Source organism: Sus scrofa, chromosome 18 (genome assembly GCF_000003025.6).
Source record: "Sus scrofa isolate TJ Tabasco breed Duroc chromosome 18, Sscrofa11.1, whole genome shotgun sequence".
Taxonomy (NCBI): Eukaryota; Metazoa; Chordata; class Mammalia; order Artiodactyla; family Suidae; genus Sus; species Sus scrofa.
This window is the reverse complement of record NC_010460.4, coordinates 15,040,708-15,067,889: the sequence shown is the minus strand read 5'-3', so window position 1 is coordinate 15,067,889 and position 27,182 is coordinate 15,040,708. Positions and strand designations below refer to the sequence as shown.

Genomic DNA, 27,182 nt, shown 5'->3' with positions numbered 1-27,182 from the left:
GGCAATGAGCACGGCATAATCTCTGCCTTAGCGCAGTGGTGATCGTGAAGTTGATTCAGGTCTGAGTACATATGGGGCAGATGTAATCAGGGGCCAAGGAGTTGAGAGACACTGAAATTGCCCCTGGGAGACCAAGTAGGGAAAGAAGTATAGTCAGGAGAGAACAGATAGACTCTGAGAAAGGGAAGCATGAACAGACTGGAGATTTTGTAGTGGTCAGAGACCAAGTTCAGTAGGTGCTGGAAAGGTTGAAGGATGGGCAGCTGTGGGATCTGAGAGCAATGGAAGACCGGGGTCTGAGGTTTCTGGGGTGAGCAGTTTAGCACGATGATGAGGTCTAGGACATGCTGGGGGGAGTGAGAGGCTGAAGTTGGTTGGAGATCAATTTTAAGGTGTCTGGTGTTGAGAGAGTAAGGAACACCTGTGTATGCCCATGCTTGGAGTGGTAGGGGTGTTGAGTGGCCCTCCTAAGGATTCTGAAGCCACCTGAGATACGGGTAGGGTTGGTCAAGATCTGAAAATGACCAACGACCAGAAGGGAGAGATCCAACACTAACCAGTGGCGGGAACCTCAAAAGAGGTGTGAGGGGAGGGCCATGGAAGTCTTGACTTGGGGATCTGGGGAAATGCTGACAGCGAGGCCAGTCCCCTTATCAATGGCTGTGTTGAAAAACAGACACCCACCTACTGTATCTTCTTGAACCCAGGAAATGGAGGGGGTGGGCCGGGTGGAAGGTTTTAGAGGGAAGGTAACACTCTGTCACCTCTCTTCTTTCGCAGGCTTTCTATAAAACATTGCAACTTTATTCAGAAAAGTAGATCTCTTTCCCCCACTTGGTGACCAGGCTGCTGGATGTGGATGAGTGAAACATTAAGATGTGGAGTTTCTGGATTCATCAGTTTGTAGTAACAAATGCCATTTATTGGGAACTCTTGCTGTGTTTCGGGCACTGTGCTAAGAGCTTTACGTTGACAATTATTTTTCATTCTCTCCAAAACATTAAGAGAGCGTAATAATGTGTCCTGTTTATAGATGAAAAAATATGAAGCTCAGAGAAAACTTCAGCTCTCAAAATCATATCCAAACTGGCAGATCTGGGGTTTAAACCAAGCCTGACCAGCTGTACAGTATCTCTGTGTGAGTGATACTTGCTTCCTGGGATAGGGGCGATTCAGGAGGAAAGAAACTTTACAATGGCACAACCCTGCATACCTGTGTCCTCAGTACCAGCAGCCCGAGCAGCATCATTGGTTCCTGATTTAATGCAGATGACCTGAGAGAGTATTTTGCTGCCAAGGTCCATAGACCTGTTACATTGATGAGTTATGTGGGTGTCACTGATGTGATTTCTGTATCTTGTGTCCTCATGCTGAGGTTAGTGTTAATGTGCTGGCCACAAATAGCACTAGCCCAGCTTTTCTCTCTTCTGTGTGTCATTACCGGGGAAGGGACATGTTGGACCATCACTGGTCCACGGTGTCTGTAGACCAGGGGCCAACCTCCTTCTAGAGATGAGAATGATCCTTTTAACAGATCTGGTAAATTGCAGGAATCCAGCAATATCAGTCAATACAAAGTGAACTGAGGACCTCTTTTCTCCGGCAAGGATAGGAGGTGTGGGAATGTAATGGCCTTAATTTGATCTAACCATCGTTTTGGGGTGTGGACAAGCAGTCAAGTGTAGTGGCTAGCATTGCCCTGGGGTGAGACCGATTTGGGTTTGTATTCTGGCCCCGTCACATACTAGCTATGCGATTTCAGGCCAGTTAACTTCCGCGAGCCTTACTTTTTTCATTTGTAAAATGGAGCTAGTACCTAACTGAGGGTTGTCAGGAGGTTTAAATTCATGGACCCATTGAGAGCTCTTAGCTCAGTGCCCCAAACAGAAAAGGAATCACACATACCTGTCACCACTAATAATGACATTTCGACCACTGCTGTGTTCATTCCACATTGAATACCTAACTCAAGCAACCACCTGCAAGTTCAGTGGCAAGACATTGACTTGATAGGTATTTTAATCATACATGATACGTGTGGGTCTTCAGTACAGAGTTTTCTTTGGTGCCAGTTAATTTTGGAGGGCTCAGCTCCCAGATATGTAATATGCTAAATAATTTATGGATATGATGAGGTGAATTGTTTCTTTTCTAATGGAAGTCCTTTCTTTGTCCACCTTTCTGATTTTTTTTTTTTTTCAGGGGGAATTTGATGGGGTCCTGAGAGAGGAGGTTGTGGCCGAGAAACTCTACCAACTGGGACGCTCAGGCTCTGGGACTGAGCAGGTCTACCTCAGTCTAAATTTATCAGTAAGTATGACAAGGTCACACCTATGGCCTTGGGCTGGCTGCATCTTGACCCTGGTTGGACCTGATCCATTTTCCCCGGTACTCACAGCTTTTTTGGTGGCTGCCAATCTGACAGTCTTGCATTTGGTGGAGAATAGTGATAAGAGTTTTTTATGTTTGATATCAGCCCCCACCCCCACAAATTCCTTTGTTTTCATTTCCTTCACCGTCTAGTTCTTTCCTCATAAGTAGTCTATTTTATAGTAATCAATGCTTTCCTTCCAAGAGGTTGAATTTGATTCTGTAAAACCAATCAAAAACTCTTTAGAATTTTCTCTCTGATCAGTGCCAGGACTAAAATTTACGTCTGAATCCAAGGGAACAAAGTATTTTGATATTGACTCCCCGGACCCCAAGCAGGTTCAAGAAATAAGGAGCTCTGAGCTAAAGCTCACTTTCCAAAAGATGCAAGAAAAAAAATGCATTGTTATTCTTCAATTTTTGAGATCTTGATGCTAGTCCAGAATCTTGGCTCTAGTTTTATCATAAGGGAAGCTGTAAGGGCAGAATACCCAGGGTATTTCAGCTTCCTTCCTCATTTTTTTCTCTATAGTCCTGGAAAAATAATGTATCTCTTTTTGCTTCCTTGTATTGTAAAACAGTAACTATTCCTTGGAGGTCCCCAGAGTAAATGCAGATAGGTAGGTGAAAAAAGTGCACTGCATTTTTGCTATAGCACCATAATTTGGCTCAAGCATGCCTAATTCATAGCAAGGCTGTTTCATCTTGGATTTGCACTAGTAAACTCTCCAAGAAAGGTTAAGCTCGTTTCACCCCTCCTGGTTCCATGGCATGTCCTTTGAGAACTGTATACCAAGGCCCTAGTCTTTTACTCTCTTCACTTTACGTTTTTTGGATGACTCAGCCAGTCAGGCAGTAACATACACGGAGCCCCCTGGGTGCATTGCGCTCTGTCCAGTAACCAATCCATCCCCACATAAATCTCCTTCAGTTTATAGCCTATTTACGTACATAGTGCTATGCCTTAAAATTGACCTACGAAAAAAGCTCAAGCCTTTAAATCTTATTTTAGCCAGATGGACCCAAGCTTAACTTACTGTGCCACTGACCTGCTTACATTTGAGGTATCACATGTTGAATTCCTTTGTCCTAATAACCGGTCTTACTGAAGACACTTTCTTAGGGTTGGCCAGGCTAGTGATTTTTCCCCCTTACGTCTTACTTACATTATACATGTAATTTTTTTTTACTTCTCTTATTACTTGTGTACCCAGTTTCTCTGCCACCAAAGTCATAGGTTTCCTAAGGGCACAGTATAGCTCCAGTCCATCACTGTAGGCATTTTTCATCACACCAAACACGATGCCTCGTACAGAGTATGCTCTCAGTAATTTCTTTTTTCACCCTTCTAGCGGTCATCATTAAACATTCTTATTCTTGTATTTGAGAAATTGCTTATACTGGCACTTTATTGGTTGGCTTTTTCTGACTCTGGTATTGCCACATAAAGCAGTGACTTGAGGCTTGATTCCGAGGGACCCAGGTCCCCTCTGTGCAGAAGCAAGATTTCATGGAAAGGGCCTCAACAAGGATTCGGGAGGCTTGATGCTTCTGTACCACAAACTTGCCAAGTGACTTTAGGCTATTGACAGAGCTCTCTGGACCGCCCAGTCCTCATCACCACGTTGGGGACAATCTACCCTCTGGATCTCACAGGTTGGTTTGATCCAGTGGGATTATCGTTAGAGAGCTTTGAAAATGGAACCCTGACAAAGTGTGGGCGGTGTTGTTATTAATGATCTCCCTGTTAGGTGTGAGCTCTTTGAACATTTCATTTGAATTCTAAGCATTTGCTTTTTCTTTTCTTCTCCTAGATAAAGGCTGTGGCTTTATTGCTTTTATGCATGTGTGTGTGTGTGTTTTCTTATAAAACGCTGCTCTAGAGGTCTTCATGAACACTGCTTTAATTTGCCTTTTCATGTTGTATTTGTTCTTGCTAACAACACTCATTTTCCAAGCTATTATTTCCTTCAGAGGAATGCATCTGTAGATGGGGTTTATAGTCCGTTTTGAGATCCTCTTGCTAGTAGACTTCAGATTTTATTCTCTCACTTCTCCTATATATACTTTCACAGGAAATTCTGAATTTTCTTTCTACCACATTTTATTTCCAGCGATTTTGAAAAGCCTCAGTACTCACCTAGTGAGGCAACGTTAAAGTCTTTTCCCTTTTATTTTCTCAGGGTCTTGATTTAATTGACATCAGCATCCTCTGTGGATACATTCACCTACAGAAGTTGAATCTTGCAGGAAATAAAATTGAAGGTATGTAATTCTCGTTCTAGTAAATTGATGGATTGCTGAATTATGGCAAAATTTAAGCTTGGCCGAATGTACTATACTGCAGTGCTACCAAACTTGAGCTAAGTGCTGTTGTAGGTCGGTTTACATATTGATCCTCTGTTTTCCATGGGGGAACAAGAAGCGCCTATGACTGATGAGTAAAGAGAAAGGCAGAGCTCAGCAAACAGGCTCTATGATGCAATGACTGAGACACACTCAGTGATATTAAAAAGTATCAGATGGAATGTTTGCTTTGCTTTTTCCTTTTAAGAGATGGATCATTACTTCTTTAATGCTTCCTGAATATTTGATGATTCCCTTTTCTTTCCCTCTCTCAGTTTATTCAGTGTAGATAAATTAATCCCCCTTCCCTTTAATGGATCCTTTTCTTTATTTTGCATTTGTTTTTTTTTTTTTTTTTTTTTTTTTTTTTTTTTTTTTTTTTTGTCTTTTTGCCATTTCTTGGCCGCTCCTGCGGCATATGGAGGTTCCCGGCTAGAGGTCGAATCGGAGCTGTAGCTGCCAGCCTACGCCAGAGCCACAGCAACGCAGATCCGAGCCGCGTCTGTGACCTACACCACAGCTCACGCAACGCCGGAACCTTGACCACTGAGCAAGGCAGGATCGAACCCGCAGCCTCATGGTTCCTAGTCGGATTCGTTAACCACTGCGCCACGACGGGAACTCCTATTTTGCATTTGCATCTACATCTTAATCCTAGCCAGCTACTTCTGTTCTTATTTGAGCACCAGGGATTCAGAAATTTATTTTTTCCCTTCTCTTCACTGTCTCTGTATAGTTAGTGCATTCTTGAAAGTCTAACTCTGCCATCTGTAGTTTCATATAAGGTATCTCTTGTGATACCCTGCTCTTATTTAATGAAATTCATCACATTTTCTTTAAAGAGTGAATGATCCTTATTTCTAATTTTCTGATCTTATTTGAAATTTCTTTCTTTCTTTTTCTTTTTTTTTTTTTTTCTTTAAGGACTACACCCGAGGTGTATGGTGGTTCCCAGGTTAGGGGTCCAATCAGAGCTGTAGCTGCTGGCCTACACCACAGCTCACGGCAATGCGGGATCCTTAACCCACTGAGTGAGGCCAGGGATTGAACCTGCGTCCTCATGGATACTAGTTGGGTTTGCTTCTGCTGGGCCATGACAGGAACTCCCTTATTTGAAATTTCTGATTTGCTTCTTTCTTCCCTGATAATCTTTCTACTGGCTTCTTTGACTTTTTGGGGGGGATGATTAAGGTTTCTGATAATGTCTTCTCTGACTCATTTTCTGATTTCTTCCTCTTCTGTGACTGTGATAATTAAAATTCATTCTTTTCAATGGTTAATAACATATTAGCATATTTTACTTCTTAAAATGCTACTGTTTTTTGACTTTTTGTTATTTTTTTCTAGTGTCATAAAACTTTTATGGAAAATGAAAAATGTGCACAATTAGGTTTGTAAGGAATGTTCCGGTTCAACAGTTATCTGCCCCGTGGCCCATCTTACTTCATCCCTCTCTCCCCGCCCCCCTTCCCAGGGTTATTTTAAAGCAAATCCCAGGCTTCGTTGTTATCATCGGAAAGACTGTTTAGTGTTATTGGCAGGAGCTTTCCACACACCCACCTCCAAGGCTGGTTTCAGTTACTTGCAGGGAAGGAGAGCTTCAGCAATCTTTAGTGCTCTGCCAAGATGTGACTTCATACCCTTGCCCCTTGAGCAAGCAGTCTCTGGTAGCAAATGAAGCTTTCCTCTTCAGATCTGTCTCCTGTCTCCTTCAATCTTTTAGGGCCACTTTTATTAATTCATCAAGTGTTTAAGAACCTACAGTGGGTAAAGATTATATTAAAAAATTATGAAAGATTATTATGACCTGATAGAGACCAGATTTCAATTCACACCAGAATCGCCTGGAGGGGGCCTGTTAAAACATAGATGCCTGTGCCTCCCCCCCCCTCAGAATTTCTGATGCAGTAGATCTGGGGTGGGACTTGAGGATTTGCATTTCTGATTCGTGCCTGGGGAAGTGGATGCTGCTGGTCCAGGACCACACTTTGAGAACCATGGCTGTAGCCATGAGGACATCCTGCCATCTGGTGGACACAGAGGTCATTACACCAAGTAGGGAGCATCAGAGGCCCAGCAGCCCAGACCTGAATTTTTCCTATCACAGAGCGATTTCGAAGTGTCAGCCATCTACAAAGTGTGAAATGTACTGGCCATCTAAGCAATAGCTACTGTGCCTGCTTCAAGACAGAGCTCCACTGGTTTCTGCCCACAGAAAGATCAGCTCCAAGGGGTGTGGAGGGAAGTTAAGAGGGTCGAGACCACCACTGATGGACAGCTGAGCTTAGATCAGACAGACAGGCACAACCTGCAAAGCTATTACAGTTTCTCTGTAGAGTGTTCTCTCGCAGGCAAGCTTTCTGGATTTGTTCATGAATTCCCACCAAGGTGTTAATGGTTCAGTGCATGGTCCCTCCTAGAACAGTTTCGTTAAGAAGACAGGCTCAAGGAGGCTGATCTTTCTGTGGGCAGGTAGGTGCTGCACCGTGGCACCTGCCTGCTCCAGGCAGGGCCCCAGTGCTCAGCTGTGCTTCCTTCTTCTGTTCTGGGTGTGTCTTTGTCCCCTGGTGAAAGGTAGAAGCACTTTGACGGGCTCCTCTCTCCTGCCAGAGGCCCTCTTCTGAGGGGTTGTGTGATGGAGAAGGAAAAGGCGGTGGAGAAGCAAGTTGCTGGTAGAGGTGGGGCTGTAAACCCCCACCAAGTGATTCTTCTTGGCCCTTTCCCCGAGTCTCCTGCTGGCCCAAAGTCCACCCTCTGTAGAGCGGCAGAGAAAGGCAGCTCGGTGCTTCACTGTTTTATGTGGTATATGTAAATGCATTAGCATTGAGTGTTAGCCTAATAGTCTTTTACTTAGTATTCTGGGTTCAGAATATTGGCTTGGGAGAACTGCAGAACTCAGATACGTATTTTTGTGTGTTTGGGGAGGTGGGGGGTGGGAGGCGTCCCCTTGTCTGTTACCCCCTAAAGCCTATGCTGTCTTTTAAATCAGGCAGCCTTGGCCATGGTTTTGAACCAGTCCAGAGTCAAAGTAAACCAAAGGCAATCATTTAAATCCTTCCCAATAATGAATGAGATTTAAGATTGAGTCCATCTAAAACAAAATTTAATTTATACCAAAGAGCTAATGGTGGCATTTTCAGTCTTTCTGAAAAGACCTAATTCAATTATTTAGGGGTAATTATCCAGGGGATTATCTAAGGCTTCAGTTCCTTCAAGGCTGGCATTGACTGTTAGCAGCTCAAGGCGAGGGAGCTGGGACAGGGGGGAGCCCTCGGTCACTTCTCTCCCAGCTCTGCTGCGAGAGGGGGATGGGAGGGGTGGGGAGGCCTCGGGGAAGAGGGTTAAATTATGGGCTCATGGTGCGTTTTCCACTCGGTGGGTGTGTGTGTTTTGCATAATCCTATTTTCATTCATCACTCATCTGGAATAATTAAGATGTGCTCGCAACTGGCATAATTAAAAAATGTTCTGATATAATGTATGCTGTTTTTAATGACTTTGTCTAATTTTTGTTTTATTGGCTTCCCTTATTCTGTATTCCTGTCCCACCCCGCCCCTCCCAGATTTGTCTTGTGTGAGCTGTATGCCTTATCTTCTAGAACTTAATGCGTCTCAGAATAAACTGACTGCATTCTTCAATTTCAAGCCACCCAAAAATCTCAAGGTAGACTTTATTAATACACTAATTACATATGTTAACTGGTTTGCAAAGTCCATTAATCACAACAGCGCGAAAAGAGCATTGAGAGAGAATACGTTGTGGGAGTAAATAGTGGGTGTCTGAAATGCAGTTAAAGGAGGAGGAGTTGTGTGTTATAATTTTAGGAAAGGAGATGGGCTGTCAAGAGGTCATCTTTTGCTGAAACCTAGTGTTCAAAAACCGAAGAACTAACTTTCTTTTCTCTCTCCTTCATTTAAATACTAGTTATTGTTTGTCTATTTTTATTATGGCAGAAGAGTTTTATACCAGAAAAGTCGGTAAAAAAAATTTCCTAGGGGCTTAACTTTTGCCTTCCTTATAATAAGATCCAACCTCTACTTTTGTTTAGAAAGCACTGATTTCAGGTGTTCGTTCTTGCTTTTCTGCACCTGCTTTTGCATTTCGGGGAAGGGTGGCTGAGCAGCTTGCTCTGTAGCAGGGTGTTGTGTCTCCTGCTTTAACATGCATGGAGATCACGTGACGCTCTTGGGAAAATCAGGTTCTGACCCAGTAGGTCTAGACTGGGGCTGAGACGGTGCTTGCTTGCTTGCTTGCTTTTTGTCCTTTTGACTTTTTAGGGCCATACCTGCAGCATATGGAGGTTCCCAGGCTAGGGGTCCCATTGGAACTGTAGCCGCTGGCCTACACCACAGCTACAGCAATGCAGGATCCAAACTCCATCTGTGACCTACACCACAGCTCACAGCAATGCCGGATCCTTAACCCACTGAGCAAGGCCAGGGATCAAACCTGTGTCTTCATGGATGCTAGTCGGGTTCACTAACTGCTGAGCCATGACGGGAACTCCGAGACTGTGCTTTCTAGCAGCCTTCTAGGTGAGCCATCGCTGCTGGTCCATGGACCGCACTTAAGCAGAGAGGTCGTAGACTAATGGTGCCCCCAAGTTTTTGCACATTGCAGTCCACCTGGGGAATTTTAAAGACTGCTGATGTCTGGATCCTGCTCCAGAGGTTCTGACTCAAAGGGTCCAAGATAAGGCCCGGGTGTGGGAAATTTTAAAAGGCCCCACCCGGGTGGCTCTAATGTGCTGGCAGATTTGGGAACCATTGCCACAGGCAGGGCTGGTCCTGAAGCCCATGGCTGAGGCCCAAAGCCCATTCTCCTGTAAGCTAGGCTTGTGTACAGTGTCCCACCCTCTTGAGACGCTCTGCTGGTGTTCCATTTGCTATCTCTGTGCCTGGTGCCACCAACCAGGGAAAGCATACTTTTCCCAGAGAGCAGGAGCTCGCACGTGCCCCTTTTCGCATTTCCTGCCATGATTTTGCTCTTAGTTTGAGAAGAAAGTTCATTCGGTCGACGGGCGCTTCTTACAGGCTCATAACCCCTTTAAGGTCTCTCAACAAACCCAATCTCATCAGAGCGTGTAGGGCATAGTCGTGGCATATGGTCCTGACAGTGTGTAGGCAGGTATCAAGAACGCACAGAAGCTGTGACCTGAGGATGAAAGGTGTGGATGAAAAAAATGTCAGTTGTGAGTGAGTCTAGGTAACTACACGTTTATTTCTAGCCCATCATTATTATATAGAAGAAAATGACTACGAGACTATTCCATCTGCCAAAGTGACTTCTGAATTCAGTCATGTGATGCCTTTAAAAGTTGCCATTTGTATATGCGTCATATTCTGTCCTTTTTTTGTTTGTTTGTTTGTTTTTTACTAACAACACTTTGTTGGCACATTTCTGTCCCCTCCCTTGGTTTGTACACTCGTGTTTTACTGACTGTGGAGTCCCTGTTGCTCTGCTACAGTCAACTTGCCCCATTTTCTACTCTTAGCACTTGAGGTGTTTTCAAAAAAAAGGTGGTTTTTTTTTGGCTTGTTTTTTGTTTTTTTTAGTATTCAGTATTTAAAATTTGTAGTGAAGTAGTATTTAACACGTTGATAAAATAATCTTAGCGCGTTTTGGGGGTGGAATCACTGTTTTAAAAGGCACAAGATGATAAAAATTGTACATATTACATAATTGCTTGATGGTTTTCCAGGAAATAATTTCAGTGTGCCCAGCAAGTTATCCATGCAGTGTTTTGTTTTTTGTTTTTTGGGTTTTTTTTTTTTTTTGTCTTTTGTCCTTTTAGGGCCACACCCGCAGCATATGGAGGTTCCCAGGCAAGGGGTCAAATCGGAGTTGTAGCCACCAGCCTACGCCAGAGCCACAGCAACTCAGGATCCAAGCCGCGTCTGCAGCCTACACCACAGCTCGCGGCAACGCTGGATCCTTAACCCACTGAGCAAGGCCATGGATCGAACCTGCAACCTCATGGTTCCTATTCAGATTCATTTCTGCTGTGCCATGACGGGAACGCCTCCATGCATTGTTTAAAAAAAATTTTTTTTAAATCTTTGGCTGGTAAGTGAGTAAATCAATTTACTTACTGTTGTTTTTCTTTGGTCTATTGCTGAAAATGCTTTCCTAAAATAGTCAATTTTGAGAAAAGGTGCAGAGGGCCAGAGGAATGGCCTGAGGGGTGACTAGAAAGACCTTTTTCTGGTCTTTAGGGGGTGACACAGGAGAGTAAATTGAGATCGCAACAGAGAAGGCGGAGACTCCAGAAGCAGGACACACTTAGAAACTAAGTGAACACAGGCTCCCAGGCATCAGAGAAAATGAAGACGTGGTGCTAAGGGTGACACCGAGGTGACTTCTGAAGGAAGCCCAAGAAGGTTCACCATACATGCTGCACATGAAGAGACTGGCTGTCGAAACAGATCTCGTCTCTGGCGTGGGGGTGTCTGAGCTGGCTTCGGGGAGGGTCTCCTCCTCAGGGCCCCTCAAAGTCGGCAGACAAGGTCCCAGCCAGGAAAGGAGTCAGCACGGGGAGGGGAGTTAGCTGCCCGCTAGTCAGAAAGCGCATCCCTCTTGTGCAGGTAATTGAGTGGTTACGATGAACGAGACATAGAGTGTAACGGACGGCTCTCCTTCTCTCATCAGAAAGTGGATTTTTCCTACAACCAGATTTCTGAAATGTGTGACTTGTCAGCATACCAGACTCTGACGAAGCTGATTTTGGACAGTATCCTTTGCATGAGTGAAGGGAAAATGTGATTCCTAGCCCATTAATACGTGGAAGAGTGCCAGATATGCCAGCTGCTAGAGATGTGTGACTCGTTTAAATGGTGACGAATTGATAATCACAGAATGGAGAAAGGTCGTTTGCTCACCGTGGAGTGAGTTTGTAAATCACAGTTTGCCAAGAACATCTTAAAAACTAAGTAAGACAGTCATTCTGATCGATGAAAGCTTATTTTTAATTGCAGAACCAGATAAGACGTTCCATTTTTTCTTGACCCCTTTCTTCAAATCTACTTAAACTGATGCCATATTTTATACATACTCAGTATCTGAAAAGCCACATATGGCCCAAATGAGTGGTTATTTATTTTACGAAAGAATTCCTACTAAGCTCCCTTCCAATAGCAAGCTTCTCTAGTGTGTTTCAAATGGTGCTTGCATTAAAATAAAAAGTCCAACCAACACCATTCGATGTGCAGCCAACTTCGGGAACATCTCTAATGCATGAGCGGGGCTTCCGTGCAGACAGAGCACCTGCTTTAAAGTGGGCACACCTCAGTGTCCAGAGCCAAAGGGGTTCACTGGGGATCTGTGAGTTTAATGAGCTCGAGTCTCTTCTTTACGCCAGAGACCGATGTTCTTCACGTGATCAGGGAGCAGCACCTTCTCTTCCTCCGTAAGCATCTTTCTACCCACCTGAGGATTTCTCAGGGCAGAGTGGAGAATGAATTGATTGCCCTCGGGTGCCTCGTTCCAGGGATGTGGCAGCAGCTAGAACACACGACACTTGTAATAAGGATGGGCTGTGGGGAGAGCAGAAGGTACGTTTTCGTAAAGACATGTTTTGTAGGAAAAAAAAATGTGATGAAAAGCTTAAAGCATAGCATCCCTCTGTTTGGAACTTGCGTGTGAAACTGAATGGTTTGTGGCCATTGAGATGGTGCTCTTGAAACGAGCGAGTTTTCCTGAATGTAGCTTGATGAGGAAATGAACAAACCAAAATGTTTTGAGGACAAACTGAAAGTAATACCCATTAGCAGCACCTCCAGATCACCTTCGCTTTATGCGTGACTGCCGTACATGTTGCATTTGCAAAGGGCTAAGAGTCTGACAGCTGAGCAGCTGTCTGGCTCAGAGATCTACTCCTCTCAGGCCATCTAGAAGGATGCTGCTCAAGGACCACAGCAGCGTCAGCATGGGCTGGAGCTTCCTAGACATTAGCAGACTTTTAGATGCTACCTCAGATTTCTGAAAACTGAATCTGCATTTTTAACAAGACCTCCCAGCTGATGTGAGTGCATTTTAAAAGTCGAAAAATCAACTGGTCTAGGAATCAGCTGCCCCGTAAACTCCAACTAACCAGAAGGGATTGCCTGTCCAGGGTACCCTGGATCAGGATGGTGACATGACAGTCTGGAGTTCTGTCTCCCAGAAAACAGTCCTCTATGTCCAGCATGCAATTGCCAGAGAAAGCAACTCCACAGTATTTTGAACTCAAAACATAAGATGTACTTTGAAACACTTCTATCATGAAAGTCTTAATTTCGATATAAATTTATCTTTCCACGGAGAAAACTGAACCATTATGACGTTGCAAGTGGCAGTGGCAGAAGGAATCAGGTTTGTTTATTTGTTTGTGTTAAACTTGACTTTGGGTACAGCAATTAAGTCTCGTCTCCAAAATATAAAAAGCTGTAATTAATACATCAGAACCAATTGAGATTCAAACATGGACACATAATTAGAATGTAACCTGGCACCAGTCCTCACCTCTGTTTTTAGTGTTTTGGTCTATGGTTGTTCAGCAGTTAGTTGTGCTTTTGGTGTTTTTAGGAGAGGAGGCGAGAACTCCGCCATCGTCTCCAGCTTTTCACTTGTTTTTAAAAATGCAGAGACAAGTAGCTGGAACACACTGCTGTTCACACACTGCTTCTTAGTGGTTTCATGAAACTTCGTAACAGAGTATTAAAGTTCTAAAGGGGAATATAGACCATGTTCCTGAATATGAAGATGGGAGGAGATGAGTAAAAAGAATGTTAGGGAAAATGAATCAGAAAGGCTAGTAAACATAGCCGACCTTATTTGTGTTCAGAGAACTGCAACTCAAGACCATGAGACACCACATCCCATCCATGCAACTGGCAGGACGTAGGAAGTCCCGGAGGACCGAGTATCAGGGAATACTTCAGAGGATCTCTGTGTTTCTTCCTTGAGGGTATGAAATGAGTTCAAGCACTTTGGAAAATGGTTTGTACTGTCTTGTAAGATTGAACACCCACAGTTTTCTATGACATCGCCCTTTCATTCCCATATGTGGGAAGTTTAGCCTACGTGTATCTGGAGGCTTGTATAAGCATGCTCATAGCAACTTTTTTTTTTTTTTTTTTTTTTTTTTTTTGCTTGTAATAGCACAAAATGGACATGGCCCAAATGTCCCTTGATAAGAGAAAGCATAAATAAATTCCGTTATACGGATATGGTAGCCTTACCACGCAACAGTGAAAATGAATGAAATATATCCCCATGCACCAATAAAGTTGACTGTTAATAAAACCAAATATAATTTGGGTGTGAAACCAAAGGGGAAGGGAAGCAGAAATAGACAGTTCAGCATAGGAGTTCTCTCCGAGGGAGACGTTGGGCTGTGACAGGAGAGGTGTGCCCAGGGAGATTTTAATTATCGTTAGGGTTCTACTTCTTGGGCTGGGGGAGGTAGTAGTTTCAAGAGTATTCATTACATTTTTAAAAGTAAATGAAATTAACAGGCCACGTGTGGCCAGTGCTGTGCTATTAAAATGGGTTTTTTTGTGTGTATATTTTTTGTTTTTTTGTTTTTTGTTGTTGTTGTGGTTGGTTTTTTTGCTTTTTAGGGCCATGTCTGCAGCACATGGAGGCTCCCAGGGGTCAAATCGGAGCTACAGCTGCCGGTCTGCACCACAGCCACAGCCACAGCCACGCCAGATCTGAGCCGCATCTGCGACCCACACCACAGCTCACGACAGTGCCAGATCCCCAACCCACAGGGTTGCCAGGGATCTAACCCAAAACCCTATGGCTCCTAGTTGGATTCATTTCTGCTGTGCCATGATGGGAACTCCTTAAAATGTTTTTTAATTTGAAAATTAAAAACTAATTTCCATGAAAACAAGTATTTACCAAACATCTAACTTTGGCTCTGTCAGAGTTGCCTGGAGGGCTTGTTAAAACATCTGCTGCTGGTCCCCACCCTCCTGAGCTTGGGGTTAAGTAGGTCTGGGGTAGTACTGAGAATTTGCATATCTAACAAGTTCCTAGGCATGCCAATATTGCTTATCTGAGATTCACCGCTCTAAGCTAATTAGTCCTCTCTGGGCCACTCCTGCAGGATAAGGAGGTTCCCATACCAGGGGTCAAATCAGGCCAGGGATGGAGCCCGCATTCTCATGAATGCTAGCTGGGTTCTATTCTGCTGTGTCACAATGGGAACTCCCCCCCCCTTTCCTGAATGTCCTGCTTTTCTTATCTGATGCCATTCCATCTGTCCTTTTTAAATTGCTTTAGAAACTTGGCTGTTATCTTTTTAAAACTTTTTACATTTGTTTGAGCTTTCTTTAGTGGGTATATGTATTTTCTATTGAAGGGGGAAAAGTGCACTTTTGTTTAAAATCAAAGTAAATAAAAGCATAATTATCAATAATAAAAGTAGTTACTTAAGGAGTTCTCATCGTGGCTCAGTGGTAATGAACCCGCCTAGTATCCATGAGAATGTGGGTTTAATCACTGGCCTCGCTCAGTGCATTAAGGATCCAACGTTGCCCTGACCTGTGGTGTAGATCACAGAAGGGGCTTGGATCCTGAGTTGCTGTGACTGTGGTATAGGCCAGCAGCTGCACCTCCAATTCCATATGTTGCAGGTACGGCCCTAAAAAGATTAAGGAAATAAAAGGGTAGTTATTTAAAATAGAAACAAATCAGTTAATCAAGCTAGTAATTCTGACAATGTGATTATCATAGATTCTATTAATACCTCAGAATAAATCATTAACTAGTTTATGTTACATCATTTTGTCCTTGTATATGGGCAACTAATGATTAACAGATAATCAAAAGATGATAAACTTTGCCAAGGACAAGCGCATTTATTTAGACTTAAGAAAGGAAGGAGTTTATTCTTTACTTGCAAATATTGACGGATTGTTCATTGGAATTTATTCTGTATGAAGAATCATGAAATTTAAAGAAAGTGGTTCGTAGAATTTTAAAAATCCAGACAGGATTTTAGGGGTCATCTGGTATTATTATTTCGTGGAAAAGAAGCTGGAGACCCAGGAAGGTTCAGGAACATGTCAGAAATTATTTGGTAAATGGTTGAACTGACCCTCATCTTTAGAATTCCATTGTTTTTTCCAAGTTGCAATTCCATGAATAATGACTCCTTTTACCACGTAGCCCCTTAGAATGCATGCATGTTTCCTCTCTAAAGAGACTCACTCGTGTAGTGAGGAGCTTTTTTCCCTGGTGAGGTGATGTAGATCTTTCAGGATTGGCTTTGATTAAAGCCATCATTGTGGCTCTTTCCAGTAAGAGAATTGTGATGGATTTCCCACTTATTTTTTAGTAACTGTTTTTTATCCACCCAGCCCATATTTTATGATTGTAGACAAATGAATAAGAGCCAATACTGAATTAGTGAATAATTCATGTCAGGCCCTGTGAACTGCTGACAGCATCGCCAACATGTAAAAATATATTGTTGGGCTTTTCCCTGGCTGTAAAGTTACGCTTTTGTGCCTTTGGGTTTCTTTACTCAGTGTCCACGAGGCTCTAACCTTCCACTGTGAAAGATTTATTCACAGAATCATAAAACTTGAGAGCTGGAATGCAGTAGGATGATTTTGAGTTCTTTGAATCTCTCCTGATAGGGGCCTTTTAAAATTAAAATATTCCGAAGAGGATTAACCCCGTAAGCTAATTTGTTGGAAAAGTTGAGTGTCTTATCTGATTATATTCTTCATATCAGAAAGTTCCAAGACCTATGAAAAAACACGAAAGAATCATTTTTCAGAGGAAGGGCATGTCCTCGTTCAGGAAGCTTCTTAAGAAGATGGGAGATTGGAGAGAAAAAGGTATTCCTGAACTCAGAGCTCTGGACGGACCTGTCCTGCATATTGGCCACCGTCATTGCCGGTCACATGATGCCATATGAAGTGACTCTGGGAGTAACCGGGGAAGAGCTCTTAAAGAACACTGTTAAAAACATTCTTTACTTAAGAACCTACTTGCGCTGACCCTTGAATAATGATGGGAATAGGGGACTGACCCCAGAGCAGTCAAATACCACTGTCACGCATAACCCTACAGTGAGCCTTTTGTATCCACAGTTTTCCGCATGGCGTGTTGCATGCATGATGTATTCTGCATCAGCAGATTCAACCGACCTACAGTGTGCCACTGTAGCTGGTAAAAAAAAAAAAAAAAAAAAAAAAAATCTTATAAGCGGACCCGTACAGTTCAAACCCGTGTTTTTCAAGGGTCCACTATAATTTATAATACCTGAAATTCCTTGACATTGAAAGGGAAGCAAAGAGTTGGGAAACAGGCGATTTTTGTGAAATGAACACATCTCTCAGCAGAGCTGTTCAGCCACTTCCTGATCCTTTGCCTCAGGGCTGTGGGTGACAGCAGTGGCAGCTGCAGAGGCCACGGCCATGGTCGTAGCCACGACTGCGGGGAGGCATCTATATTCTTCCTCGTTTGGCCGTTGCAATATTAATTTCAGAAAACATGACTTGCCCTGCTAGTCAGTGCTAGAGAGTAAGCCAGATGCACCAAGGGAACTGTCTCTAGTGTCTTGAAAATTACTGTATCACAGTAAACAGTCTTCCTTTTCTCTTCCCAGGATCTCTTGACAGTTTCTGGATTCCATGTTTTCTAGTTTTCTAATCCCTGCCTGCTTCCCATGGGAATATGCTTCCTGACTCAACTGCCCACAGGCATTTGTTTACTCTCCATCATAATTCAGAGTATCTTTTTTTTTGTTTGTTTGTTTTAATGCAGCCCATGACATATGAAGGTTCTCAGGCCAGGGTCTAATCGGAGCTGTAGCCACCAGCCTACACCAGAACTACAGCAATGCTAGATCCAAGCCACGTCTGTAACCTACACCACAGCTCACAGCAACACCGGATCCTTAACCCATGAGCGAGGCCGGGGATTGAACCTGCAACCTCATGGTTCCTAGTCTGATTTGTTTCCGCTACACCACAATGGAACTCCCAGAGTATCTATTTTGGTTCAAGTGGAGCTACTAAGACAACTAGTGCTCCTGAAATAGGACTCAGAGACAATTGCTTCCTCTGCTAGATTGAGACAGATGGCCATTTGAAGTTTTCCCTACTTAATTTTTCTTACTAAAGATTGCTACTCCGAGGATATTTTATTTCCTCTGTAGTTGGGTGAGAGTTTAAATTTCTATTTCCTACATTGCACATCTTTTGTTGCAACCTGTATTTACAAAGACCTGGTCTTTGTTCTAGTTCAGATGATTGGTTTGGGGGTTTTGTTTGTTTGTTTGTTTGTTTTTCTTTTTAAGGCCACACCTGCAGGAGGTGGAAGTTCCTGGCTAGGGGTCAAATAGGAGCTGCAGCCACAGCCACAGCAACGCCAGAGCCAAGCCGCGTCTGCGACCTACACCACAACACAGGGCAACTCCGGATCCTTAACCACTGAGTAAGGCCAGGGATCAAAACTGTGGACACTGTGTTTGTAACCTGCTGAGCCGCAATGGGTACTTCCCGGAATGATTGTTTAAATAGCCCAGAGCAGATGGAAGCAGAAAGATGGATCCTGTCTGTGAGCACAAGTGTCTATTTGTAGAGCTAGTCTGGCAGGAAGCTTGGTGGAAGTGGTTTTGAAATGCATATCGATGACAAAGAGAACGAGGCTTCAGCCCAAGGATTGAATCTGGAACCTGTGAAGAAAATCGAGGAATTTCTGGTTCATTTGGCAATATTTCCTCGTGGTTGCTTTTTGTTTCCCGATTCACCTATTTCTCTGGCCTAGGTCTTTGCAGAATCAGGCCTGGCCTTGAATCTTCCACTTTGTGCTGTTGCCGAGAGGCAGAGGACGTGATTCTTTGGCCTTGTGTGCTTGTCACTTAGTGCTGCTAACAAGCCTTGTAACCCTGAGGTGCTTTGTGCACCTCATCCCCATCCATTTTCTAAATGTTTTCTCTTGCTCTGGAGTTCCCTGGTGCCATAGTGGTTAAGGATCCAGCATTGTCACTGCTGTGGCACAGGTTCAGTCCCTGGCCCAGAATACCCACATGCCGTAGGCATGGCCAATAAATAACTAAACACAGAAACAAATAAAAATGTTTTCTCATGATCTGACTTGGCCTTCTTGGCCATCTGATATTATCCCCAATTTACAGATGAAAATCTGCACAGAGACAAATTACATCATGTAACTAGGAAGTAGTAGAGTTAGGATCACTGCAAAAAATGTAAGGTAAAAATGTATATTTGGTGATACTTATGATCCCTTCCTTCTCTTAAAAAAAAAAAAAAGTTGATTTTGTGATAATGAAGGAGATAGATGCCGTGTTAGAAGCTGACCAGAAAAAACTTTGGGAGGAAATAGCGTGTCTGGAGGGGTACTACGAATTGGAATTGCTGGAGTTCCCATCATGGCGTGCAGTGGAAATGAGTCAACTAGGAACCATGAGGTGGTGGGTTTGATCCCTGGCCCGGCTCAGTGGTTTAAGGATCCGGCGTTTGCCCTGAGCTGTGGTGTAGGTCACAGACATGGCTGGGATCCAGCATTGCTGCAGCTGTGGTGTAGGCCGGTAGCTGAAACTCCGATTCAACCCCTGGCCTGGGAACCTCCATATGCCATGAGTACAGCCCTAAAAAGACAAAAAAAAAAAAAAAAAAAAAAAAAAAAAGAATTGGAATTGCTGTGATATTTACAATTGTAATAGGCACTGCCAGATTGCCTCCAAAGTGGCCATCCCATAATGCACCCTCTCACCCAGTGGCGTGAAAGAACCTGTGCTTCAAAAGTTTTAAAATGTTTTCCAAACCAATAGGTGAGAAAATGGCATCTTAATTTGGTTTCTCTTGATTCCAGGTGAGGCGGTGTCTTCATGTGTTATTATGTCAGCCGCTTGGATGTGCTCTTCTGGCAATTTCTTGGACATATTTTTTCTCCATCTTCTATTGGGTTATTGTCATTCTCTATGTTTTCTAGATAGCAATTCTTTGTCTGCTATATATACTGTGAATATGTTCTCCCAGCCTGTCACTGGCACTTACTTATGTAATTAAAAAGTATTGAAATAGGGAAACTAGGTTATTTTTCAAAAGAAATCCTTAAGATGTTGGTTTAATGTAAAGGTTAAAAAAAAAAAAGAAAAAGAAAAATTTTAAAGTAGAATTGAAATTAAGTCCTGAAGAATGGACAAGGTTTAGAAAGAAGTAGGAAAGTAATATGAACAAGAAAAAAAGAAAAAGAAAATCCATGGAATAGTCCAGAACTATGGAGAAGATTGACCTGGCAGAACTGGAGAATTCTCACTGGATTATAATGGGGATGAAATTAGAGAGATAGGTTTTGCCTAACGTGAGAGGCCTTAAATTCCAGAGTGAGGCATTTGGAGTTCGTCCTGTGAGAATTTTTTAGTTGGAGCATGATATCTAGTCAGTATTTTTTGAAAAAAATTAACCTGACTATAGTGTGTCAGGGGACTTGATGTGAGAAGTACCTGTTGGTGCTGAAGCTGAACTGGGTTTTGCCAGAGGAGTGAATGCAAAGGAAAGGGTGTATTTGAAGAGATGTTTTTTAAAAAGCCACAAATGCCAGGTCTTGGTGATGATGAGATGCCCTGAAGATTACAGATGGCTGAGAAAGTGGTGATCTTTAGGCTACTCGGAGGGGAAACTGAGCTTTGACGGGAGATGATATTAAATCCTAGAAATTTGCCGCAGAGATGGAGGATGGTGAGAGAGAAGTAGACTTGGTGACTTTGAGTGAGTTTGCAGTTTCAGGTGACAATAAGGATGGAACTCAAAAAGGAAGAAGTTAAATTTTATTTTATTTTATTTTTTATTTTTTTGTCTTTTCGCCTTTTCTAGGGCCACTTCCCTAGGCATATGGAGGTTCCAGGCTAGGAATCTAATCAGAGCTGTAGCCACCGGCCTATGCCACAGCCACAGCAACACAGGGTCCGAGCCTCGTCTGCGACCTACACCACAGCTCACGGCAACACCAGATCCTTAACCCACTGAGTGAGGCCAGGGATCGAACCCGCAACCTCATGGTTCCTAGTCGGATTCGGTAACCACTGTGCCACAACGGGAACTCCAGAAGTTAAATTTTAAACTGACTGGAAACTTAATCAACAGACGAAGTAATGAAGGCTGAGTTTAGGCCTCATTTATGTTAATGAAAGAAGAGAAGCCAACATAGAGAAAAAAGCTGTCCCTCCCGATGATATCTGATGCCTCTCAGGCTGTCTCTCTGGCTGTGGGGATGCTCGAGCTTGGTGCCAAGCTTCTCCAGGGTGATCCTGGGACCCTGGATTCATGAGTCTTGCCTGTGAGAAAGCCCATGAGTTTCTCATGGAGACCATTAAAGAACCAGGAGAAAACCCTGCCAGTGTAGCCTTGACCTACATTATGTTTTTCCTCATGGATTGATGAGTATATATATATATATGAGTATATATATATATATATGAATGCAGATGCAACTGAGTACAATCAAAAGCTATGCCTTAAAAAAAAAAAAAACAGCTAATTTTAAGTGGTGCTAGTATTAACTTCTATATGAAAACGTGTATTTTAAGATTTAGCATTCCTCCTCTGTTTGTTGGCATAGAGTCCTTTTTAAATTTATGTTCTTGTCTGATTTTTCTAGTGACCATGTGACACTGATTCTTTTTTTCTTCAAAACTCTTCATTTTCCTTCAAAACACACTTCATTTTCCTTAAACATAGTCATGGTACCTAGGCAACGAGATAGCCGAAATCACCGGACTGGAAATGTGTAGCAGTCTTACCCACCTTAGTCTGGCCAAGAACAAGATCACAGCCATTAATGGCTTAGGCATGTTACCCATCAAAATACTGTGTCTGGTAAGTCTAACAAAAATGTTATTCCTTGTAGAAGTACTAGTTAGTGCCTTAGTAAATATATGAATGATAATTATGATTTTTCAATTTTATAAAGATCTAATTCCTTCATGAAATGTCATTGTCTTCAGTTTTGTTTGCTCCTTTCCATATCTGGGGTGTGTGTGTGTGTGTGTGATGAATGTTTTATGCTAAAGGAAAATGATTATCTAATTTGGAATATAAATTTCATTTTTTAAAAGATTGACTTTAACATTGAGAAAGATAGTATTTAATAGCAAATATTAAAAATGTATTTATAGGTGTTCCCACTGTTGCACAGTGGGTTGCTGCAGCAGCTTGGGTTGCTTTGAAGGCATGGGTTCAATCCCCAGCCCAGCAGCTACAACTCAGATTCAGTCCCTGGCCCAGGAACTTCCATATGCCTTGAGTACAGCCATAAAAAAATTTTGAATATTTATAACGTCTTATTGATGAAATATCATTTAACTGTATTTTAGCATTCTATATATTGCAGTTAACATGCCATTGCTCTCAGATGAACCACTGGGCACTGAGTTTCGGTAGTCCTTTTGTAGCACTCTATGGTGGTCTCCTATTCTAGAGAACCAGAAATAGTGCTTAGAATAAATGAACAATTCCAATCAGAAAGTTAAAATTTTAGTTTTTTCCCACAGAGAGCACCTTTCTTAAGCTATATGGCATGCTATGTGACTATGACTGAATGAAAATGCACACAATTTATTTAAAAAATTCAGCAGGATCCTACCACTTCAGAGATGTAGTATTTTTGAAATAATAGTCTAGCTCACTCTCTTGGAGGCTGATACTCTAGTTTGTAGATCGACTAGGATTCGTTCTCCTTCCTCGCCTCCTCCTCCTGACTTCTTCCCCTTGGATGGCTTTGCTGTCCTCTATCATGTCTATTACCAGGTGGACAGAGGGGGTTTTAAGCTATGAGGCCAGCAGCATGTTAATTTCTTGTGTGAACTATCCACGGGAAAGTGTTGAGCTGTTGTTTGAAAGGACATCTTGGGTTATCTGCAGATTTTTGACATACACGATGTCCGCTTCCTGTTTTATTTAACCATAGGCAGCTAAAGGTTGGCCACATGTTAATTTTTCTTTCCATGAGCTTGGAGCCCATAGTACTTGTTCACGACCATTCCCTCCTTATAGTGAGTTTGGTGGAGCTAAATACTGGTTCCCGGTACCAGGGTTGGACATGAGGCATGGAGAGGTTTAATAATTCCCCTGAGGTTTTGTGTTCTCTGCCCACTAAGGTGTGTTGACAAAGCATAAATGAAAATGAATTTTCTAAGTTAGATTGTAAATGACCAAATTACAAAAGAAAGTCACATTGAACTCATTATTAAGAATAATAACACGTGGCACCTTCATCCTAAGACTTTGTTTCAATAACTAAATAAATAATCTGTGTGGACAAGTCTATCGCATGTAGCTTTTAGAAAAAGCATAAAAGACTTATTTTCCCTTAAAGTAAATTAGGTGAATTGTTCCCAACCCTCAGAGGTATCACCCAAGATGAACTAGAAAATACAGAATATGCCATCATTCACTTTCCTTAACATTTATGAGAATAGGAAAGTTTTCTTTTCCATATATTAATAAAATCTATTAAATGACACACATTTGTTTCAACGGTTTTTAATCCTTTTAAAAGAATTGTGGAATCAGTAAACCAATGGGTTTGCCTTGAAAATAATTCACTGTACAGTTTAGGTGAAAAAGAATAATTCCGTATACAAACCAATTGTTAATTCTCTGTCATCAACTTTACAATAAATGTTAGGAGAAAATGTGGTTTACTTATGGGCTGTTCTGTCAACCACCTCCTTTTGCAAGTAAGGACAATCCATTCCCAACTTTAAAAATCATTTTGTCTTAGTCAAAGCCCTTTGTTTTTCTTTTTCCCTCCTAACTTGGGAGATTGAGAATGTTTCTCATTTCATCTATTTAATACAATAGTGTCTCTCTAAAGGCCCCCTTCTCCCTGCTAATCATGATGAAACAAGCAAGAAGAACTGTTCACGCAGGAACTGGCCATGCCCTTTGAGGAGAGACATCTCAGTTTTTCATCATTGGAAAAAGGGTTTGACTGGCTGACTTTCAACTCAGAAATTCTGATTTGGAATATTTCTCCATCCTGCTTCCTTTTATGACCATAGGCTGTCTAATTAAACTTTTCTGTGCCTCACTCTCTTCTCGAGCGTCCACCACTTTGAAAGCCATCAGAGACCCTCTAAAGAAGACTTACAGTTTATCTTCCACATTGACAGCACTTCAGAAGTCTTTGGGAAGAACTGTATAATATATAAATTTGATATGTGGGCCTATTTTAAATAGGATATTCAGATCTTATTTCAATAAGTCAAATTAATATGGATATTATGTTCGGTTTAGAGTAATTTTTTTCTTTCCCTTTTCTGTGACGCTATTGAGACCTTTTTGAACAGTAGGAATTTGACTTAAACAAATGGGGTTATGAGTATTTTTCCTTCTTATTATGGAATTTGGCAGACATATATAAAAGTAAAGGGAATAGTTTAATGAGCCCCCATGTACTATCATCCAACTTTATAGAGTATCAACATTCTTTTAATATATTTTAAAGAGCTATAGAATTATACTAATGAACATAAATCTTGCTTGTTATTGAAGTGAAATCTTATGAAAAATGTGTGAAAATGAGCCCTTACTATTAAATATATCAGGAAGCATGTACCAGGAAAAATATTATAGATGGTAGAGAATGCTATAATTTAAATGTTTAGATCTAAAGTGCTCTGTACAAGTTTTAAAAGTTTAAGGATGGATATAACATGACATTAGTTGAAACTTCAGAATTACTCTTTATTGTGATTCTCAACTCAAAGTTTAATTGTACTGTGGCATATTCTTATACCTCAAAGGCTAACGAACCCAAGGAATTGTGCAATGTTGGAAAATGTAGGAGAAAATGCAAATTATTTTTATCACTGTAATTTGTTGCAGGTACTTGGGGTTGGGAAAGAGAACAATGTTTAAGTCTTAGATCTTTCTTTGTTTCAAGGTATTGTCTAAGAAGACGCTTATGGGTAAATTATTAAAGAACGTAGTTTGTATTTCTCTTGTTGCATAACGTGCCACCCTATGTGTAGTGGGCTGGAGAAATTTTGTTAGCTACTGGTTCTATAATCTGCGTTGGGTTCAGTTGAGTGGGTCGGCTGGTCTTGCCACGTTCAGCTAGCCCTTGACTGGGGCCTGGGCTCAGCCGAGATGCTGGAATAACTGGGTTTCTCCTCTTTATTTAGTCCCAAGGGCTCCTCTCCATGTGACCTCTCCATATTTTCTCTTCAGCAGAGTAGCTCAAGTTCTTACATGGCAGCTTTGGGCTCTCAGACACAAGAGAAGATGCTGCCAGGCCTTCTTAAGTCTTAAATATGGAACTGGGGCCCTTCTGACGTCTTCTTTTGGTTAAAGCAAATCCAGCCTGGATTCAGGAGGAGGGAACTGTACAAGCGCCTGGCTAAGCGGAGGCATGTGTCAGACCACCACAGCCTGGTGCTAGGAAGTCATACATTCAGAAAATGTCTGAAACAGAGTGTATGTGGGAGTTACAGTGTTCAAGTGGTTTCTTGTGATGGTGGCAAAAGAACTGTTCTAAATTTATATTTCTGAAGATAAGCATGCAGCTCTGCTGTCATTAGGCTTGAGGGTACCAATGTCAAAAGCTTATACTTTTGGTCTTTCCTATTGATTTAAACATTCATCTTCTTTCAGTTGGAAGACTGGATTTCTTGCTGGGGTGTAGTGTATATTTGTTTAGGGACGAGAATGATGGGAATAGGAGATGGGACAAGAATGTGTTACAGATTTTAAGAGGTTTGGGGTAATATCCAGAATGAAAACTTACGTGTTTCCCTACTAGATGCCTTTAGGACATGAAATGTGTTTTATCAATTTTAGAGCAATAACCAGATTGAGAAGATCACAGGTTTGGATGAATTAAGAGTCCTGCAAATCCTGGATCTGTCCCACAATCAGATCACTAGCCTCCAAGGCTTAGAGAGTCATGACTTCTTGGAAGTGATCAACCTAGAGGATAATAAGGTAACGTCATACTTCGTGTGTCTTGGTATCGGTGTCGTCTACGTAAGAAGACATATTAGGACCTACTGGACCTACTCTTGGTTTCCCAAGTGCTATCCCATTCAGTGTCAGCTTAGATGTGTTATGCCAGAAAACCTCCTGGAACAATAGTTGAAGGACTGTTTGGGGTTTTTTTTTAAAAGTAAATACTTAAAGTTCTTAATTTTTGAAAATTTGAAGATAGGATTCCTAATTACATTGTTTGGAAGGTTTAAACTACATCCAAATGCACATGACTTTGTGAAGTAGATGTGTGTTCCTGTGGAATTTGGGGTGGAAATATGGCATTAGGAATGTCTGACCTGTCGGAGCGGGGAAATGGCAGACAAGAGAATAGCATCATTTAAAGAGAAGAGGCACAGGAATTGAATCCTATTTGTAACAATAGTGTCTAGGAGTTCTCTGGTGGTGCAGTGGGTTAAGGATCTGACATTGTCACTGCAGCAGCTCAGGTCGCTCTGGTGGCATGGGTTTGATCCTTGCCCAGGAACTTCCCCATGCTGCACGTGCAGCTCCCCCTCCAAAAAAACAAAAATAAAAATAATAGTAAAAAAACACCAATAGTGTATGTTCCTAACCTATATGAATTGAGGATTGGATTTATTCAAATTTGGGTATCTGGCTTAATGTACATGTGACTTCAAAAATTATATCAGTTGGCTTTCACTCTTAATTATATTTTTTTAAATAAAGCATTTGTGCTCCCAGTCATGGTTGATAGTAAGTTGGCACCTTTAGCTTACTTCTCCTGCAATAAGATCTACGTTGTGATTTTATTCATATTGAGTACTTTTGTCGAATATTTTGGAAAGATTTCATAAGGAAGTTGAATGTTTATTTCTTCTTGAAAAGGAAAAGTTTGGAGAAGCCTAAAATAGACGTAGATCCCAGCTGAAGTGAGCTGTGTTTCTATGCTTGGCTGTGATGGTGCTTATCAGCTGGCTCTGACGACTCTCCAATGAACTTCCATTGGCTGTTAGATTTTTTTTTTTTTTCAGGCAAATTTTCAATCATTTTATTCTTAAAATATCTTACATCAATATATAAAATCTTTGAATCTAGAAACATAAAATAAAAGCTAGTTTCTTTTAAGGAAAAGACTTCTATTTTTCTTTTTAAAAATTTTCTAAGAAGAAAGGGTGGGGGAAAAAACTGTAACTGCAATGTATACATCTAAGGATAACCTGACCCCCTTGCTGTACAGTGGGAAAATAAAAAAAAAAAATTTCTAGTTATGTTAGTTTCAAGTGTTCACTTATACATATGAGTTTTTAAAAAATAAAGAAATGGCAGTCTTTAGGTCTGAGAAAAAGGACATTTTATTTGTCACAGGCAAAACTTTTCCTCCTCATTTTTACTAGATTTGTGTGCTACATTGTCTCATCAACTTCTAAAGTTAATTCTAGTGGATGACTTTTGTTCACTGTCCCATGTGTGTTATGAAGTCAGCACAATCTCTGTTTTGTATAGTT

The 27,182-nt window shown here is 41.8% G+C and overlaps 1 protein-coding gene across 3 annotated transcripts in view; it reads left to right on the top strand.

The window, feature by feature from the left end:
• LRGUK (leucine rich repeats and guanylate kinase domain containing) overlaps window positions 1–27,182 on the top strand; it is a 117,722-nt gene that overhangs the window by 7,089 nt on the left and 83,451 nt on the right. For all 3 annotated transcript variants that reach the window (XR_001302322.2, XM_003134660.5, XM_013985615.2), the window contains exons 2-7: window positions 2,203–2,310; window positions 4,554–4,635; window positions 8,280–8,380; window positions 11,366–11,447; window positions 21,437–21,561; window positions 25,528–25,671. Coding sequence is in view for 2 of the 3 variants with exons in the window: in XM_003134660.5 (XP_003134708.2) it covers window positions 2,203–2,310; window positions 4,554–4,635; window positions 8,280–8,380; window positions 11,366–11,447; window positions 21,437–21,561; window positions 25,528–25,671 (642 nt within the window). In the remaining variant the exon portion in view is untranslated. The remainder of the gene's footprint in view (window positions 1–2,202; window positions 2,311–4,553; window positions 4,636–8,279; window positions 8,381–11,365; window positions 11,448–21,436; window positions 21,562–25,527; window positions 25,672–27,182) is intronic.